The sequence below is a fragment of the Anopheles nili genome, chromosome X (genome assembly GCF_943737925.1).
Source record: "Anopheles nili chromosome X, idAnoNiliSN_F5_01, whole genome shotgun sequence".
In the NCBI taxonomy this organism is placed as follows: domain Eukaryota; kingdom Metazoa; phylum Arthropoda; class Insecta; order Diptera; family Culicidae; genus Anopheles; species Anopheles nili.
In genome coordinates, this window is record NC_071293.1 from 3,056,668 (window position 1) to 3,072,043 (window position 15,376).

At 51.9% G+C, this 15,376-nt stretch overlaps 3 protein-coding genes across 3 annotated transcripts; 2 read left to right on the top strand and 1 right to left on the bottom strand.

The window, feature by feature from the left end:
* Positions 1 to 39: 39 nt before the first annotated feature.
* Positions 40 to 3,236, top strand: LOC128728444 (uncharacterized). Its single transcript, XM_053822072.1, has 4 exons — positions 40 to 527; positions 594 to 837; positions 920 to 1,463; positions 1,756 to 3,236. The coding sequence occupies exons 1-4, from the start codon at positions 40 to 42 to the stop codon at positions 3,234 to 3,236; spliced, it is 2,757 nt and encodes a 918-aa protein (XP_053678047.1).
* Positions 3,237 to 4,589: 1,353 nt separating this feature from the next.
* Positions 4,590 to 5,591, bottom strand: LOC128728868 (proteasome activator complex subunit 3). The gene is made up of 2 exons (XM_053822518.1): positions 5,251 to 5,591; positions 4,590 to 5,180 (listed from the first exon to the last, which is right to left on the bottom strand). Exons 1-2 carry the CDS (start codon positions 5,452 to 5,454, stop codon positions 4,590 to 4,592), a joined length of 795 nt encoding a protein of 264 aa, XP_053678493.1. The 5' UTR covers positions 5,455 to 5,591.
* A 1,512-nt stretch (positions 5,592 to 7,103) lies between these two features.
* Positions 7,104 to 14,798, top strand: LOC128728446 (integrin alpha-PS1). The gene is made up of 8 exons (XM_053822074.1): positions 7,104 to 7,282; positions 7,374 to 7,501; positions 10,320 to 10,453; positions 10,529 to 11,127; positions 11,752 to 12,285; positions 12,354 to 13,020; positions 13,456 to 13,833; positions 13,893 to 14,798. Exons 1-8 carry the CDS (start codon positions 7,104 to 7,106, stop codon positions 14,796 to 14,798), a joined length of 3,525 nt encoding a protein of 1,174 aa, XP_053678049.1.
* The last annotated feature ends 578 nt before the right edge of the window (positions 14,799 to 15,376 follow it).

Here is a 15,376-nt window from a genome sequence, read left to right on the forward strand (position 1 = left end):
GGCGCAGTTCAACCACCCGGAAGTTAGACAACGGAAGCGATGTTGACAGTTCGACCGTTATTGTGCGCGCTGGTGTTGATTGGTTGCGTTGGTGGTCTACTGGGACGGGATGGAGTAAATCCCAGCCCGGATGTGGTGCAACGCCAGCAGCTGTCCGTCCAGGATGCCCTCGAGTTGGCTCAGGAGCGCGAGCAGGTGTTGGCCGCCCAGCAATCGATTGCGAATTGGCGCAAAAGTTTGTACGAGCATGGTCGGACGGGACCAGATGAAGAATCACCGGCAAGGCGGCGAGAAAAGCGAGCTGATCGGAACGATCTGTACGTCCCCGAGCCAACACCTACACCAGTGGCCAGCAACGGGACGGATGTCAGCCCAGGTCCGGAAGATGATCCTGACGATCCGGAGGCTTCCGTCGTGTGTTACGGTCCGTTGGGCTGTTTCCACGAGACGGATCACCTGCCGGAGATGTTACCTTCTTCACCAGCTGAAGTGAACACGAGGTTCCTCGTCTATACCACCACGCACCGGTAAGTCCTACTCCTGTAGGTGTTAGAGACAATCACACAAGCTTACTGGATTTTTCTTCCTTGTAGAAGCGAGAAACCCTTGATTGAATTTTCTTACGAGGAGCTCGTAGTGGCTGGGTTTGGTGCGGCCTATTGGGCTAATGGAACGAACGACACCGCCTCAATCCCGGTGTCCACTGGCGCGTCCTCATCGCTCCTGCAGACATTCGGCGATCTCAGCAACCGAACGGTTCGTGCCATCGTTCACGGATTTGGCGCCAACTGCGGGTTGGTTTGGATCTATGAAATGCGAACCGCTCTCATGGCTGTGGTGAGTAGAATCCTTCTTTTTTTTCATGCCTCGTCGAATCACTCTCACGTGCTCTAACGCCACGTGCTTCCGCCATTTGTAGGAAAACTGCACCGTGATTTGCGTGGATTGGGAAAACGGTGCCAAGCTGCCAAACTACGTACGAGCTGCGGCCAACACCCGGCTTGTAGGTCGCCAATTAGCGCTACTGCTCCGTCTACTGCGCACCCACAACGGACTCCGGTTGTCCCGGGTGCACCTGATCGGGTTTAGTCTCGGATCTCACGTGGCCGGATTCGCAGGTGCCGAATTCTCCAATCCGGATGTGAGTGATCCTCCAACTGGGGAGACGCCAGCTACAACACCGCCAGTGCCAACAGAACGGCCAGCTAGTGCTGCCGGATTGTGGCGAATTACCGGACTCGACCCAGCCGGTCCTCTTTTTGAGGCACAACCGGCTGAAGTGCGACTGGACGCCGGTGATGCCCGGTATGTGGACGTAATTCATTCGAACGGCGAGAATCTCATCCTGGGAGGACTCGGATCCTGGCAACCCATGGGTACGGTCGATTACTACCCCAATGGAGGGCGAGTTCAACATGGCTGCACCAACCTGTTCGTCGGGGCCGTCACCGATATCATCTGGGGTAGGTTCTCTTAGTTAACGCGCTGGCGCCAGCGAGTCGCAGCTTCACGCCACTAATTACTCCTCGCGATCGAGGGCGGTGCGAATTCCAGTCAGAGGGGTTAGAGGGGGGAGGGGGAGAGGGAGAGTTCGGGTAAAAACACCTAACACCCGCCCACCCCCTTTGAGGTGTGAGCTAAGAACTGGATCTGATGTTATCTCCGCGCGACCTCGCGCTTAATTCGTAACGCCTGCGTCGTAACGTTTCATAATCGCCCCCTTCCCTTCCCTTTCTCTTGTGCCCTTCCCTGTAGCACCACCAACGACGGTCGAGGGCAGGTCGCTGTGCAACCACCGAAGGGCGTACAAATTCTTCATCGATTCCGTCGCACCCCGGTGCCACTTTCCGGCGTTTCCCTGCGAAAGCTACGACCAGTTCGCGGCCGGTGCTTGCTTCGAGTGCGCACGAACCGGCAACGGATCGGCCGGATCAGCCTGCGGCCATATGGGTTATTACGCGGCAAGCCGGGACGTGGGCGGGTTTGGCCAGTTGTACCTGCGTACGCGCGATGAGGAACCATACTGCGCGAACCAGTTCCGGTTGCGACTGCGTAACGCACCCGATGAGTTGCCGTTACGTACGGTGGGTCGGTTTGAGTTGACCCTCGAGGGTGGCGACACCGGGAATGGTATCGAGGATGGCCCTGGAGGTCCTGGTGCACCTTTGCTCACCTTTAACGAGACGTTTCATTTGGACGAGGCGCGTGAGGATCGTGAATTCCACGCCGGGCAGTGGCTCACCACGATCCTGGTACCACATCCAGCTCTTGGGCACCGGCCGCGTGCCCTTACTATCACTTACCGCCCTTACCGAGGTGGTTGGTGGCAACGTTCGAGTGTAGGTAAGCAGCGGTGGCGTATTGGCCCCATTCTGCTCACAGCGGACGATCAAAAGACGTACGGATCCTGTGAGACGCTCGTCCTGCAAGCTGACGTACCTGTGCGGCTGGAATTACAACCGGTTCGGTTACACGTGCCGTCTTCCGGTGATGAGGACGATGAAGATGCTACGGAGTGCTTCCCCGCAGAGGATGCCATTCAAACTACGGCCACGACGGCACCACTTCCGGAAACACTTCCAGGTAGCGCTTCCGGATCATCCGAGGGCGTATCTAACCCTCCCAAGGGTTCGGGAGATGAACCGACCGGTTCGAAGCATCCCGGACATGACCATTTCTCCTGGACACCGGTCGCAATCAGCATCCCACGCCACGTGGCCCCACTTCCGGTGCATGTCAACGAAAAGCGCTCCTTCTCGGACGCGCTCGCAGGAGATCCGATGGCGGGAGACCCTTCCCAAGGGGCACCTCCAACCACGGCCACCGCACAAACCGTGCAATTGTTCCCTTCGCGGCTCGTGTCCTTTTTCGAGCGTGCTGAGCGATACGCTCGCCGCACGTGGGACGCGTTATTCGCCGGAAATGGAACCGGACCTCCGGGCCCGGATGGCGCAGGATCATCCGGTTCCGTTGAGCTGCCAATGGAAGGTGGAACCCTATCCGGGACGGTAACGACGACAACGGGAGTACCGGTGACAGCCAGCACGCCTTCCACGAGTGAACCTAGCTCAACTGAGATCCGGATCGCTTTGCCAACGTTCCGGCCAATGGTTCGCCCGGTAGATGGACCAGTTGGGAGCGGTCGGCAGCACCACACCCGTTTCATTCCGCTCGTGTACGAGGAGCAGCCTGCTGAAGGAAGCGGACCGCGGACACCCGCCCGTACCACCCGGTAGAACCAACCCCGCCGGCGGCACCATGATGTGATAGCATTTTCCTTTACTGTCGTGGAGGCGCAGAAGAAGGCGTTCTTTTTCTCTAGATTTTTTTTGTATCCATTAAGGCTCCACTCGCTCACCCGCGCACATACTCACAAGCACACGTCCACTGCCCAATAAGTGAACTTTTTTCTTCTTTACATTCGTACGCTAGGGACTAGAATTACGCACGGTGGTGTTAGAGCCCTTTGGGCGCGCCTCCCCGTGGGCATCTTCGTTGTTATGCATTATGCTTTGTCAACAATAACGTGAATAAACCGATTTATATACATATGAGAGTGGCCTTTTTTTTCCTCCCGGCTAATCTTCAATCCGTGTCCTGGAGGCAGTGCGCGTTTTTGACTAAATATGTTCCAAGGAAGGCTTTCTCCTGGCACCTGTAACGATATTTCGGAAACGCTTTCTTGTAGTTACACCAGAGAGAAAGTTTATTTTGTGTACACGAAAATTTTATTACCACGCAACGCGGGTTTACATGCATGCGCGAAAGGACCGAATTAAAACACTCTCATTTTGAGACAATGCTAAATTATAAACTGACCCGTAATGGGCGACCTCGTTCGTGATTGGGAGGGCAGTAACGTTGAGGTTGGAATATTGCTGGAGTCGCCTGGTTCACTGACGGCCTCAAAGCCGCACGGGAATCATGTTTTGGCGGCAAATAATCATCGCTCCTTTGGGTCAAAATAGGGTGGGTGTAGCTGGATCGTTCCAGTGTCGGAACTAGGACATTCCAAAACATATGCCTATCGCGCGAACGCTGCACCGGATGTTGGGTGCGCAATGCTTCAGGGCTCGATTATTTGACTGTGAGCTGTTTCTATCTCATATGTTTGCCGAAGCTCGTCTAATCTGCGTAGTGATTGTAGAGCTCGGTAAGTATATACAATTCAAATAGCGTATGTTGTAGATTCTATGGTAGAGAACTAAAGAAGGGCAAACTGGATGTTGCGGCGTCTCGAGTCACGTGTGGCATCATTCCGGTGCTAGATGGAAACGGCGAGGTACCAGGATGAGCAGTGAATTTGAATTTCGCATGACCTGGAACAGGACACAGCTGTTCGCGGGATGTGCAAGCTCGCCTTAGAGTGTCATTTAGTGCAGATGCGCGTGGCGTCCTGTGCTGTCGTAATAACGAGAAGTTGCCTTCTGCTGGCATACGAAGTGACGTGAATTCTCCCGTAGACACCCGCTCAATCGAGCCATCCGTAGAGTGCAAAAATATCCGTAAAGTTAAGTGAAGAAAATGAAAGAAAGTAGTGCAGGCTTCGCTGCACCACACAGGACGCGCGCTTCAACGTATCGCAACGCCTAGTACAGGCTGTCCGTGTTGGAGGAGCGCGGTTTTTTCAGCTTCTCCATGTTCTTGATGACGATGTCGTGCAGCGAGCAGTAGCGGTTCCGGATTTCGCTCAGCACCAGCCACAAGCTGAGGTACTCCTTTTCGTCTAGCTCGGCCACCGCCCGCCGGTAGTCCTCAATGTGCGGGTACTTCGCCACCTTCGAGACGACCTTGGCCCGAGACACGAAATACCGCGAGATCTGGTCGAAAAACGCGGCCGCCTCCGTCTCGACCGACTGAATCTCGGCGAGCGTGTCCTCCTGGATCGACACGCCAAAATTGTTGCCATCCTCGATCTTCGGTATCATGAACGAGATCCACATCTTGAGCAGGTTCGAGTCCTCCACCAGGGCACGGATGATGGGCTTCACGATGCAGACAAGCTCACCGATCGGTCTGTTACACTCGACGCGCCCGGACGGAAGCGCGTGGACCTTCGTACCGATTCCAGTTCCATTACCATCGACCGGCGACATTGGCGTAACGGAACTGAGCCGCGGACGTTTGCTACTAATCTCACCGTCCATCAGGATCGGCTCCGGGATGGGAATGTTCAGCTCCTTCAATGGAAAGGGCGAAAAGGACATCATTAAGCTGCCCGAAAGCTTCCCCGCTGCCGCTCGCACTCACCTGGTACACGTCGGTGAAGGATCGCTCGGAAAACTGTGGCGTCTCTAGTAGCGTGTTCAGCCGCACGATGCGTTCGGGAAACTCCTTGACGATGAGCGTTTCCGCGCGGTTGATGAGGTTATCTTTGTACTGCTGCACCTTGCGAGCGTTGTCATCGGCGCTGGAGGAAGCGGACGTCGTCGCGGTTGACGCGCTTTCGCTCATGGTGGCCGGTTGATTGTGTACGATGTCGCGGGTTGATTGGCAACGGACGAGGCTGCTCCACGTTCCTGTTCGCTTGCGCAATTACGGTGGAAATTACGTCAGTGCTTAGAGGGGTTCCAGTGCCTGCAATGCGATTAACTACGGCAGCGAGTTGTCTCACAACCAAGCCTCTAGACTCGATGCTTTCCGACGCGACCCGCACTCAGCAACATCCGGTGTTTTGCGAAACAGCAGCAAGCTGGAACGTTGGCCGTAACCCGGACCAGAAGGAAGTTGCACCGTTGTCGGGAAACACACGAAACGCCGAAAGAACAGGATTGACACCACGGCAGCTTGCTGTAGTAGTTGGTGAATGAAAAAGCCGCACGGAAAATGTGTCGCCTCTCAGCCTGCTTAAACTCAGCGTGAAAGAACAGGATTTTGACAGTTGATGCGGTTGCAGCCGAAACCATGTGCCACCGTATGCCGCAAAAAAAACACACACACACATTTATGAGCAACATAGCGCGTGTCGGATTTTAAGGACGACGCTTGCGAGGGAAGCAACTTTCCAGCGACCGGTGTTTGGTGCAGATTTTCCAAAACCACACGCTTATTTACCATTTTTCATAAATCATTTGCCGAAAATCATTTGAATGAACATATTTTTTTTGCGTCAATATTTTGGAGGTAACCAGCGGTGCTATTATAAACGCGATAGGAGCGTTTAAATTACCGCCACTGACGTTCAGAATGGTCATCCAACTCAGAGCTTGATTTAAACTATGGGTGAAGCAAAGCGGCAAAGAAGCCAAAATGGAGGCGCAACACGTTGTTCAAATTTCCAGGTTGAATAATTTGCTGCAACTTATCTGTCAGGCGAAACTTTGAGCAAAGCACGCATGCATGTCGAGCGCAACATTTTCCCCGAGCATATTTCGCTGGAATGTTGACATAAAACTACCTGCTTCATCGGCTGCATGCGGTTGTAAGGATGCTGCAGCACATCGATGCAGTGAATTTTGCTTCCAGCACCATACGCCTCATCACACTTGAGTTCAGTGTGCCACCTTTACGAGGGACGCATTTATGTGCCTGGCCAATGGCCTTTAACGCCCGATAACAAATGTTTGATCCCTTGCTGCAGGCGATAAATTTAGGTACTCGGATAAAGTGGGCTTACCCGTCACAGCCAGCAGGTTTCGAGCCCAGCAAGCGGCTTGGGAAAAACAACCCGAAATCGAGCGCGTGGTATTTACCCCGGCTGATACGGAAAGGCACACATACACACGCTCCTCGCCCAAAGCCTGCCGTTTGTCTCGTTCTAGCTGCTCCGCTTTCAGTTCCTGTTATCCCACACACTTGGTCTCCTACACACACACACACCACGCATCATAAACTGCGGAATGAGCAGAGGGTGCCAGGGCAGCAGTAAGTTGATCAGCTTCATCTGACACAGGAGTGCCATTGTTACGAAAGCGCAGTTGCGTACTGTTTTGAACAGTGAATGAAAGTCATGGTGCGGTGCTAGGGTGGTGCGCTTTTCATTGATAGTTTTCCGAACGTCCACACCCCCTCGCTACACGCCGTTCGGTGGAAAGCGCGCCCCGCCACCCCGTGTGTGTAAAGAGTGGAAAGCCCAGCAGTGTGAACCGGAATTACGCGTGCAAATGAGGCTACCTCATCTGGGCGTGCTCATCGCGGTCCTGAGCGAGGTGATCTCGTTTAACCTCGAGACGCGCCACTGGCTGGACAAACGAGGCCAACCCGGTTCCTACTTCGGTTACGCTGTTGCCGGCCACATGCAGCGAACCGTTGGCCATGGTGCGGTGGAAAACGTCACCCACTGGTAAGTGTAAAGTGTTGTTGGCCTCCGCCGGTATGGGCAGGTAGTAACATCCTCTCGTTTTGGTTTCGTTTCCGCAACCGTGATGGAAAAGGATGCTGGTGGGAGCACCGTTAGGGCAAAACCTTCAGCCAGGTTCCAACCACTCGGGGGCACTTTTCCGGTGCCCGATTACGGTTGCTGCCGATGACTGCGAGCAGGTTGTCACCGATGGTCGACGGAGTAAGTTTCTAACCGACGCAATTAATCGAAGGATAACGGGCTCGGTGATGGTGCCGTACAAAAGGACATTCATCTCGTGGTGGTGGTGGTGGTGGTAACAAAACGAAAAGGTGGCAGGTTTTGTTGGGGTCGCGATACGTAGCCGTAGTTTTGCTTTATGTTCCTGGTTTCTATCCCTCGTAAAATTGCACCACATCGGCTTGGTTTCCTGCCCCGCTCCCTCACTTCAGTGCAGTGATTCAGTGGAGAAAAATGTGCTCTAAAAATAGTCCAATAGACGGTTTTGTCCAGCGATCAAACCCCACGCGTGGTCTCAATCATCCAAGCCAGACACAATCAACCTTCTTCTCGACGTTTCGAGGGTCTCAAGCTGGCGGAGCAGAACACCAGAGCCCTTCCAAAGGCACGTGGAAGCACGGTGATTTTCCACTTGAGCGTACGATGCCTCATATCCAGCCATTCACCACTACCGGCACACGTTTCGATCAATTCCAGATGTCTGGCGAGGAATGTCGGTTTTTTGATCGCATTTTAATATCCCGCATCGTGAGCAAATCTGCCAGCGTAAGGCGGTTGATTCATTTTATTGTTATTGAAACGAACCCCCTCCCTCGAGCGCACGCTCAGCTTCGTCCTTTCCACCCCGCGAGTGCAGCTAGAACGTGTTCGTTTCGTCTTCGCTAGCTGGCCAAGGAGAAGGGCTCATCTGCAGCGCAAAATGATCGCACGTGTAACTGGATGCTCTATAATCCAACCTTGCGAAGGGATCGAGGGAGAAAACCCCGCGAAGATCGTGGGAGACGACACAAAGAATTTCCACGATCGAACCAAACGGAGGCTGGGGGATGGTCTTCGAAGATCATAGGGGCGCAGTTTAGGCGGGTGGGGAAGAGCGAGGGCAAAGAAACCACCCTACTCGTGTTAATAAGCTAATCATATAATCCATTGTATTATCTACCACCCTTATACAAAGCTTCTACTGGAGTCTACGAACCTAACACTACCAAGAAAACTTTACGCAACGCGTACAATAAGTGTAAGTAGTCCCCAGTGCCGGGACGGCTTGTTTCTTTTCTTTTTTCGCTCTCTCTCTCTCTCTCTCTCTCTTCCTCTCTCTTACTCTCTCTTCATCTCACTCTATCTCCTATCTATCTTAGTCTTGTTTGCATTTTCATACACACATCCACAAACACCTTGATCTCGAGGCACACGTACATGCATTCAACAACAACAACAACAACAAAACCCCATAAAAACCCTTTCCATTCCCATCGCAAAAAAACGAAGAAGAAGAAGAAGAAGAAGCTACCATCTTCACGGGGCGTAAACTGAAAACACTCCCCTTCCCACTCTCCTCCCACCTCACACGCCCATATCAGCATATGCAACGATCAGGAAATTCAAAAACATAATGAATGCATTGGTGTCCGTTAGACGCCGCATGGTTCGTTCAAATTGTCTCACAAAAATTTGAAAAAAAAAAACAGCCACAACAACAACAACATGAAAACAAAACAACCCGTATTTCTTAGCCGCTCTTCTATCCTTTAGTAATGGGAATGCTGCAAAAACAAAAAAAACTGTAGGTGTATTTGTTTGTTGCAAGAGCTCGTATGTGTCTCCACGCTAAGTGCACATTTTTTGCGCGTGAGTAGGCTGTTAGCTCGTTTTCTCCCGTACGTGCTTGCCATTTTTCTTCTGCCTGCTATTTCCCTAGTTTCCGTCCTCCCCTTGCATCCACCACCCTACCTTCCACCTCTCCCACTCTCTCTCTCTCATTCTTTCTGTCTCGCGTCCAAAAGTGCATGCCGGCTCGCGAAGTGCATCATTTACATTTTTACAGTGCCCTCCCGTTGCAACGCGCCATCCCTTTCGAATGCCTTCTGAGGTGCGAAGTCCCACGTGGGCAGGGAGGGCTGTCGAGTGGTATGTAACTGTGTTGGCACCCTTTTCACCCTTACTGCATCCATTGGAAATTTGCTCATTGCGCGCCCGTGTGTGTGTGTGCTGGTCTGTGCGTGTGTACGCCCGTTTTGTTTACTAAATTATTCATCTCCAGCTGTTGTGTCAGCTTTCTTGCTTGGTTTTGCTCAAACAAAGATATCGTTTCAGTTCCCCCCCCCCACCTACCCCCTTCTTCTTTCCTCTATGTACAGGCCGCCCTCCCAAGGTGTGGTTCTCGCTTGACGAAAGCGTTTGCGCAAAGCAAGCGCGAAAAAGAAAAAAAAATTGAAACTTCCACATCGATCCGCCCTCCATTTCGCAACTCGGTTCCTGTCGAAATGGCGTTAAATACCGAAGGTATTATGTGAGACAGAACGCTCTCCTCCAGCACACCCACAGAGTCCCGGTGGGGAGCAAATATGCAGCATCCAGCATGGAGCTAACTCAGCTAATCTTAAGCGCTCTAACAGCATCGTTGAACGCAGCTCGTACGGTCGGAGTCACGCCATATTTCGCGAAAAAGCAGTTACCACAAATAGTCGGGGCGCATGTTTACTTTGAACTCGAGCGTAGCGAAGCATATCGTTTACCCGTTTGGTTGCTATTTCATTCCCGTAACTGCGCCTGATGCACTGTTTCTTCATCCCAGCGCAGTAACGAATGCCTGCCGTTATCGTGCTGTGTCATATGTTAGTTTGTTTGTTCTGTACATTGGTAGTGCTTGTTTGTTTTGTGATTGGGTAGAAAAGAAGAAAAAAAAAGAGAGTACTTTTGCGTTTGTTTGCAATTCTCACTAATCCTGCATCCCGTCCAACCGGACGAGCCGATCGCAGTAACTTTCTTTCCTAACCTCTAACACGTCTTTCAACTGCAGCTGATGACATCGACGATGATGTGGCGGTTGGGTCGGACAGATTGCCGGAAATCCTGCAACCGCCTGGGGATGATGAAATCAAGTCCAATCAGTGGCTGGGTGTGACGGTGGAGACGGGTGGTCAACAGCACAAGGTACTTGAAGGTTAACTGTCGGAAGGATAACGTCACTAAAGCTAGCTTCTATATCTTGCGTTCTCCAACTGGCAGATCTTCGTGTGCGCCCATCGGTACATCAAGATCAACAATCCCCAGCAGTCGTACAGCACAGGTCCTACCGGGACGAGCTCAGCCGGTCTGTACCTCGGTCAAGGTGTCTGCTACGTGCTGTATGAGGACTTCACGTTTGATTTCGCGGTCGAAGTGTGCCGTGGACGAGCGATCGAGCGTGAACATCAGCAGTACGCGTTCTGTCAGTCTGGCACGTCCGGTGCAGTCTTACCGGATGGAACTGCCCTCATCGGAACGCCTGGTGCTATGACCTGGAAGGGCACGTTGTTTAATGTTGCGATTGAGGGCGACTTTCTGTCCCGCGATAAGTCTCATTATTTCGCGCCACATGACAACGTGCACACGCCGGTACCGAACTATAGTTACCTTGGGATGGCGGTGACCGGTGGTCGGTTCTTTAACGGACAGATGGCGTACGCAGGAGGGGCACCAAGGGCTGCTCAGGGCAACGGTGAGGTTGTCATCTTCATGAACCGCGAACGGAATAGTCCCTTTGACCCGGTCGGTTCGCTGCGAGGTGAACAGTTTGGGTCCGGGTTCGGGAGCACCCTCGCGTCGGCTGATGTCAATGGAGATGGGTAAGTTGGATTGGGGAAAGACACATGGACATCTGCGACGTTCTTTTGACAGCTTGTGTAAGCTTACGACACGCTGAGTGGGATGAGTAGCAGAGGGTTTTTGGTTACTTCGTGCTATTGTTAACCTTTTCCAGGGCATTTCTAATCCGAGAATTCCATTCACTTTTTTTATCGAAACGCAAAAATGCCAATTATTTATGGTGGAAATGGGAACGCCAAAGGCACAACAATCGATTGCATGACTTCGGTTAGTTTGTACTTTTTTCACAACGGCGAGTTCGATTACGTAAATAGCACAGCGAATATACCGAAATCACTGCTTATCGGAGATGTTGTAACAAGTAAGCAGAATGTGCATGTTTTTTTATCAACCTTTTCTGATAATGGACGACCGCATTCTGATGCTGTTGCCCATATCTTTGGATGGCAATAATTCCGTTAAATATTAGCGTAAGCTTTTCCGTCGCGCTCAGATAATATCTTTTTCTAAAGGTAGGAAACGAATACCTCGAACATTTTTGTTAAAGAATGTCTTTTATGCTAACGTGGGGAAAGTAATTGGACTCTCTAATCCAATTTTCAAGAACTCAATCACTTGATTTACTGCGTTTTTTCTTCTCGCAGCCTACTAGACCTGCTCGTTGGTGCTCCGAACTACTTCAACCGCACCGATGGTGGCGCCGTGTACGTCTACCTTAACCTAGGTTCCAGCTTCGACCAGAAGTACAAGCAACGACTAACGGGACGGCTGGAGTCACGCTTTGGCACCTCCATCACTAATTGCGGAGACCTTAATCATGACGGTCTGGATGATGTCGCCATTGGAGCACCGTACGAGTCGAATGGTCGAGGTTGCGTTTACATCCATTTCGGTGTAAAGGATGGTGCCTTATCACCGGAACCAGTGCAAACAATTGACCCAAGCGACCTGTTTCCGACCGGTGCCCGCACTTTCGGTAGCTCGTTGGCAGGTGGACACGATCTGGATGGTAACTCGTATCCAGATCTGATCATCGGTTCGTATGGAAGTGACCGAGTAACCGCCTTATTTGCTCGACCCATCATCAACATTCGCACGTACGAGGAACCTAGTGAACCGAGTTGGATCGATCCGACCCGATTCGGGTGCCCTGCTGATCCGACCGCAAATGCTACTTGGTAAGTGTCCCTTGGAAGTACGTCTGCTCAGCCATCCAAAATCTATAACTTCATTTCTCTTCTTACAGCTTCACCTTCCAGGCGTGCAGTGCGGTAGATGATGCGTCGCTGAGCGATGGCGAAGAAATAGCTGACACATCGCTTCCATTGCGTTGCAACATCCAAGCGGAAACGTTCTTCCTTGAGCGCAAATTTTCGCGAGTGTACTTTGACGCTGGAGTAAATGCTAGTACCAATAGTAGCGAATCCACCGTACCACGCACCAATATACTTCCATGGCGGTTCCGGCTGCCAGTGAACGGGAAACCCATCTGCCATCAGGTGACGGCCTATCTGAAAGAGGGTACTCGCGACATCCAGAACCCGATTCAGTTCCGCATCACCTACACGCTAGATGAAGAGCGTAGGCAGCAGTCGGCAAGAGCCCGCGGACGGAAGGAACGAGCCTTACCCCGGCTAGAACCGATCCTGAATCGGACCGCGGCTGAACGAACATTCGAAGTCCCATTCCAGAAGGACTGCGGCACGGATGACATCTGCCGGTCGGCACTTAACATCCAGAGTGCACAGGTAGTTGGCTTGAGTGAGGGACGTACCGGTGATGATTATCTGCTTGTGCTGGGGCGAGACCGCACACTGACGCTGGCACTGAACATACAAAATCAGGCCGATTCGGCATACGAAACGCATCTGTACGTACGACATGATTCCTCGCTAAAATACGCAGGCTCCAAGGTGAGTAAAGGGAGGCTTTAATCTAGAATTTACGTCAACCATGCTTCCCTCAACCTTAGAGAGGCATTCGGACCAATAAGGTCCTACCAAATGACATCATCGTTCGACCAAATGAATGCTTCCATTCGTTATCTAAAACGCCTGAATACACACTTGAATAGAAGAAAAGCAGAGATTGCTTATGTTAGACAACACGTGTAGTAAGGGGAACAAAAATCAATACGTGCCACATGGCTACACATGGCCATTGAGCGATAATACACTGCTTATCTTCGTTCCAATGCACATGAGGTACATTGTCTGTTTGAACGTTTGACATTGGCATACTCTCTTCTTACCGGACCGTGGCCTAACAATCATCGTGGACCTTGCTATTAGTCGTTCAACGTTAAATGCACTGATCTCCAATCAATGTTTTCATTTGCTTCACCCTAGGGTTCATCGGTTTGTTCACCGCACAACACCACGGTGGTCGACTGCAGCATTGGCAACCCTCTGAAGCGTAACGGTGAGGTGCAGCTGTCACTTCGCTTCGATGCCAGATCGCTGGAGGAGTACGGATTTAGCAGTGGTCCAAATGGTGCTACACAACGGATCGCACTGGCGGTGTTCGTCAACAGCACGTCGCAGGATGCTGGTTTAAAAACGCACGCCCAGCTTAACCTGCAGGTCCAACGTATGGCGAAGCTGACATTGGCCGGTGTCGCTCAACCTGAGCAGGTATTCTATGGTGGTGGTGGCACCCCAATTCTTGGTGAGAGTGCGATCCGTACACTGGACGAGATCGGTATGTTGGTTAGACACACGTATCAGGTATGGCTGTTTGCCTCTTCCAATGTTAAACACCTCACTAATAATTGCTCTTTCGGTAGATCTACAACGATGGTCCGTGGCGAGCGCCATTCGTGAAGCTAATGATCGACTGGCCACTGCAGGTGTCGAACAACAAACCGCAGGGCAAGTGGCTGCTATATCTAGACGCGCAGCCTATGCTAGACATGTCGACCAACGGCATCACAGGTGATGGTCTCAGTCCGTGCGAAGTACTGCACAAGGACGAACCTGACGGTGCAGTTGTGGCAGGTGGCAAAATGGTGTCTCTGGTCAATCCGCTCGGCCTGCCGGAACGTGTCCCTGGTACGACTGGAACTGGCCCCAACAGTCGCTCTTTCGAAGGAGTCAAGCGTGCCCAACGCATCCGGCGTGACCGGGCTATGGTGTTACGTCCGACGAGCGCTGACGGTGCGGTACAGATGGACTGCGCCACCAAGACGGCCAAGTGCGTGCGGATCGTCTGCAACATCCACGATCTCGGTCCCAAGGCGCACGCTCTGGTTACGATCACGGCTCGTCTCTGGAACGCGACACTTGTCGGTGACTATGCATCCGTCGATGTCGTGCGGATTGGGTCAAATGCCCGTTTCACTGTGGAGGGGCTAGACAGACATACGGAGACGGAACAACCGCAGGTGTTGACCGTACGCACTGAGGCGTTCCCCGAAATGGGACCTCCGATTGTGGCGATGGATATACCGTGGTGGATTATAGCAGTTGCCGTCACTGTCGGTGTGCTGGTGTTATCCGGCCTCATCTACGGGCTGTCTCGGTGTGGGTTCTTCCGCCGGAAGCGCCATCTTGGCGAGGATCCTACGCTCAGCGGTAATCTTGAACGGTGCCGAGGTCCTACCGGTGCCACGTACTACGAGCTAAACGACGCGAACGTTAGTGGTGGAACAGCCGAACGAGTTCCATTTGTCGACCGGTACTCCAAATCTTGAGTACTCTTGAATTACTACTTAACAGCTACTTAACTACTACTTGGAGGATTGAACGATGAGCAGTAGATAGAGAGAAGGAGGATTACGGAAGGAGGGCAGAAAGAGACACCAGACTGTAGACTATTTTTGTGCCATTTTCGTAAATCCTTACCGCTAGAACGGCGCCATCCTTTTTGTTACTTAAGCGCACAGAACGCCCTCTTCGGAATCAGAGGTTGGCCAGCTGACGCACGGTTTTTCACACTTTAGGGTGCTTTCAGGTCGAAAAAAGGCGCAACCTTATAAACGAACGAACGAACGAACGGCTTGTGTGCCGTGGCTGTAGAATTGTTATTCTCGCCCCATGGTGCTAATAGTCGTACTAGCCAATAGTCATGTTTTTATACAGACACTTTTTTATATCGGGTTGTTTAACAACTACATCTTTTATCGTACTACATTGTAGTAAAAAGATAGGCAGCTAACTATCTTGAATAGTAGTTGTAATCAATTTTTAAATTCCAGAGTCACTACAGTCAGAGGAAACTTTTCTACTTAATCTGCTTGTTGCGATAGTAGCATCTTGAGTTGCACAAGAC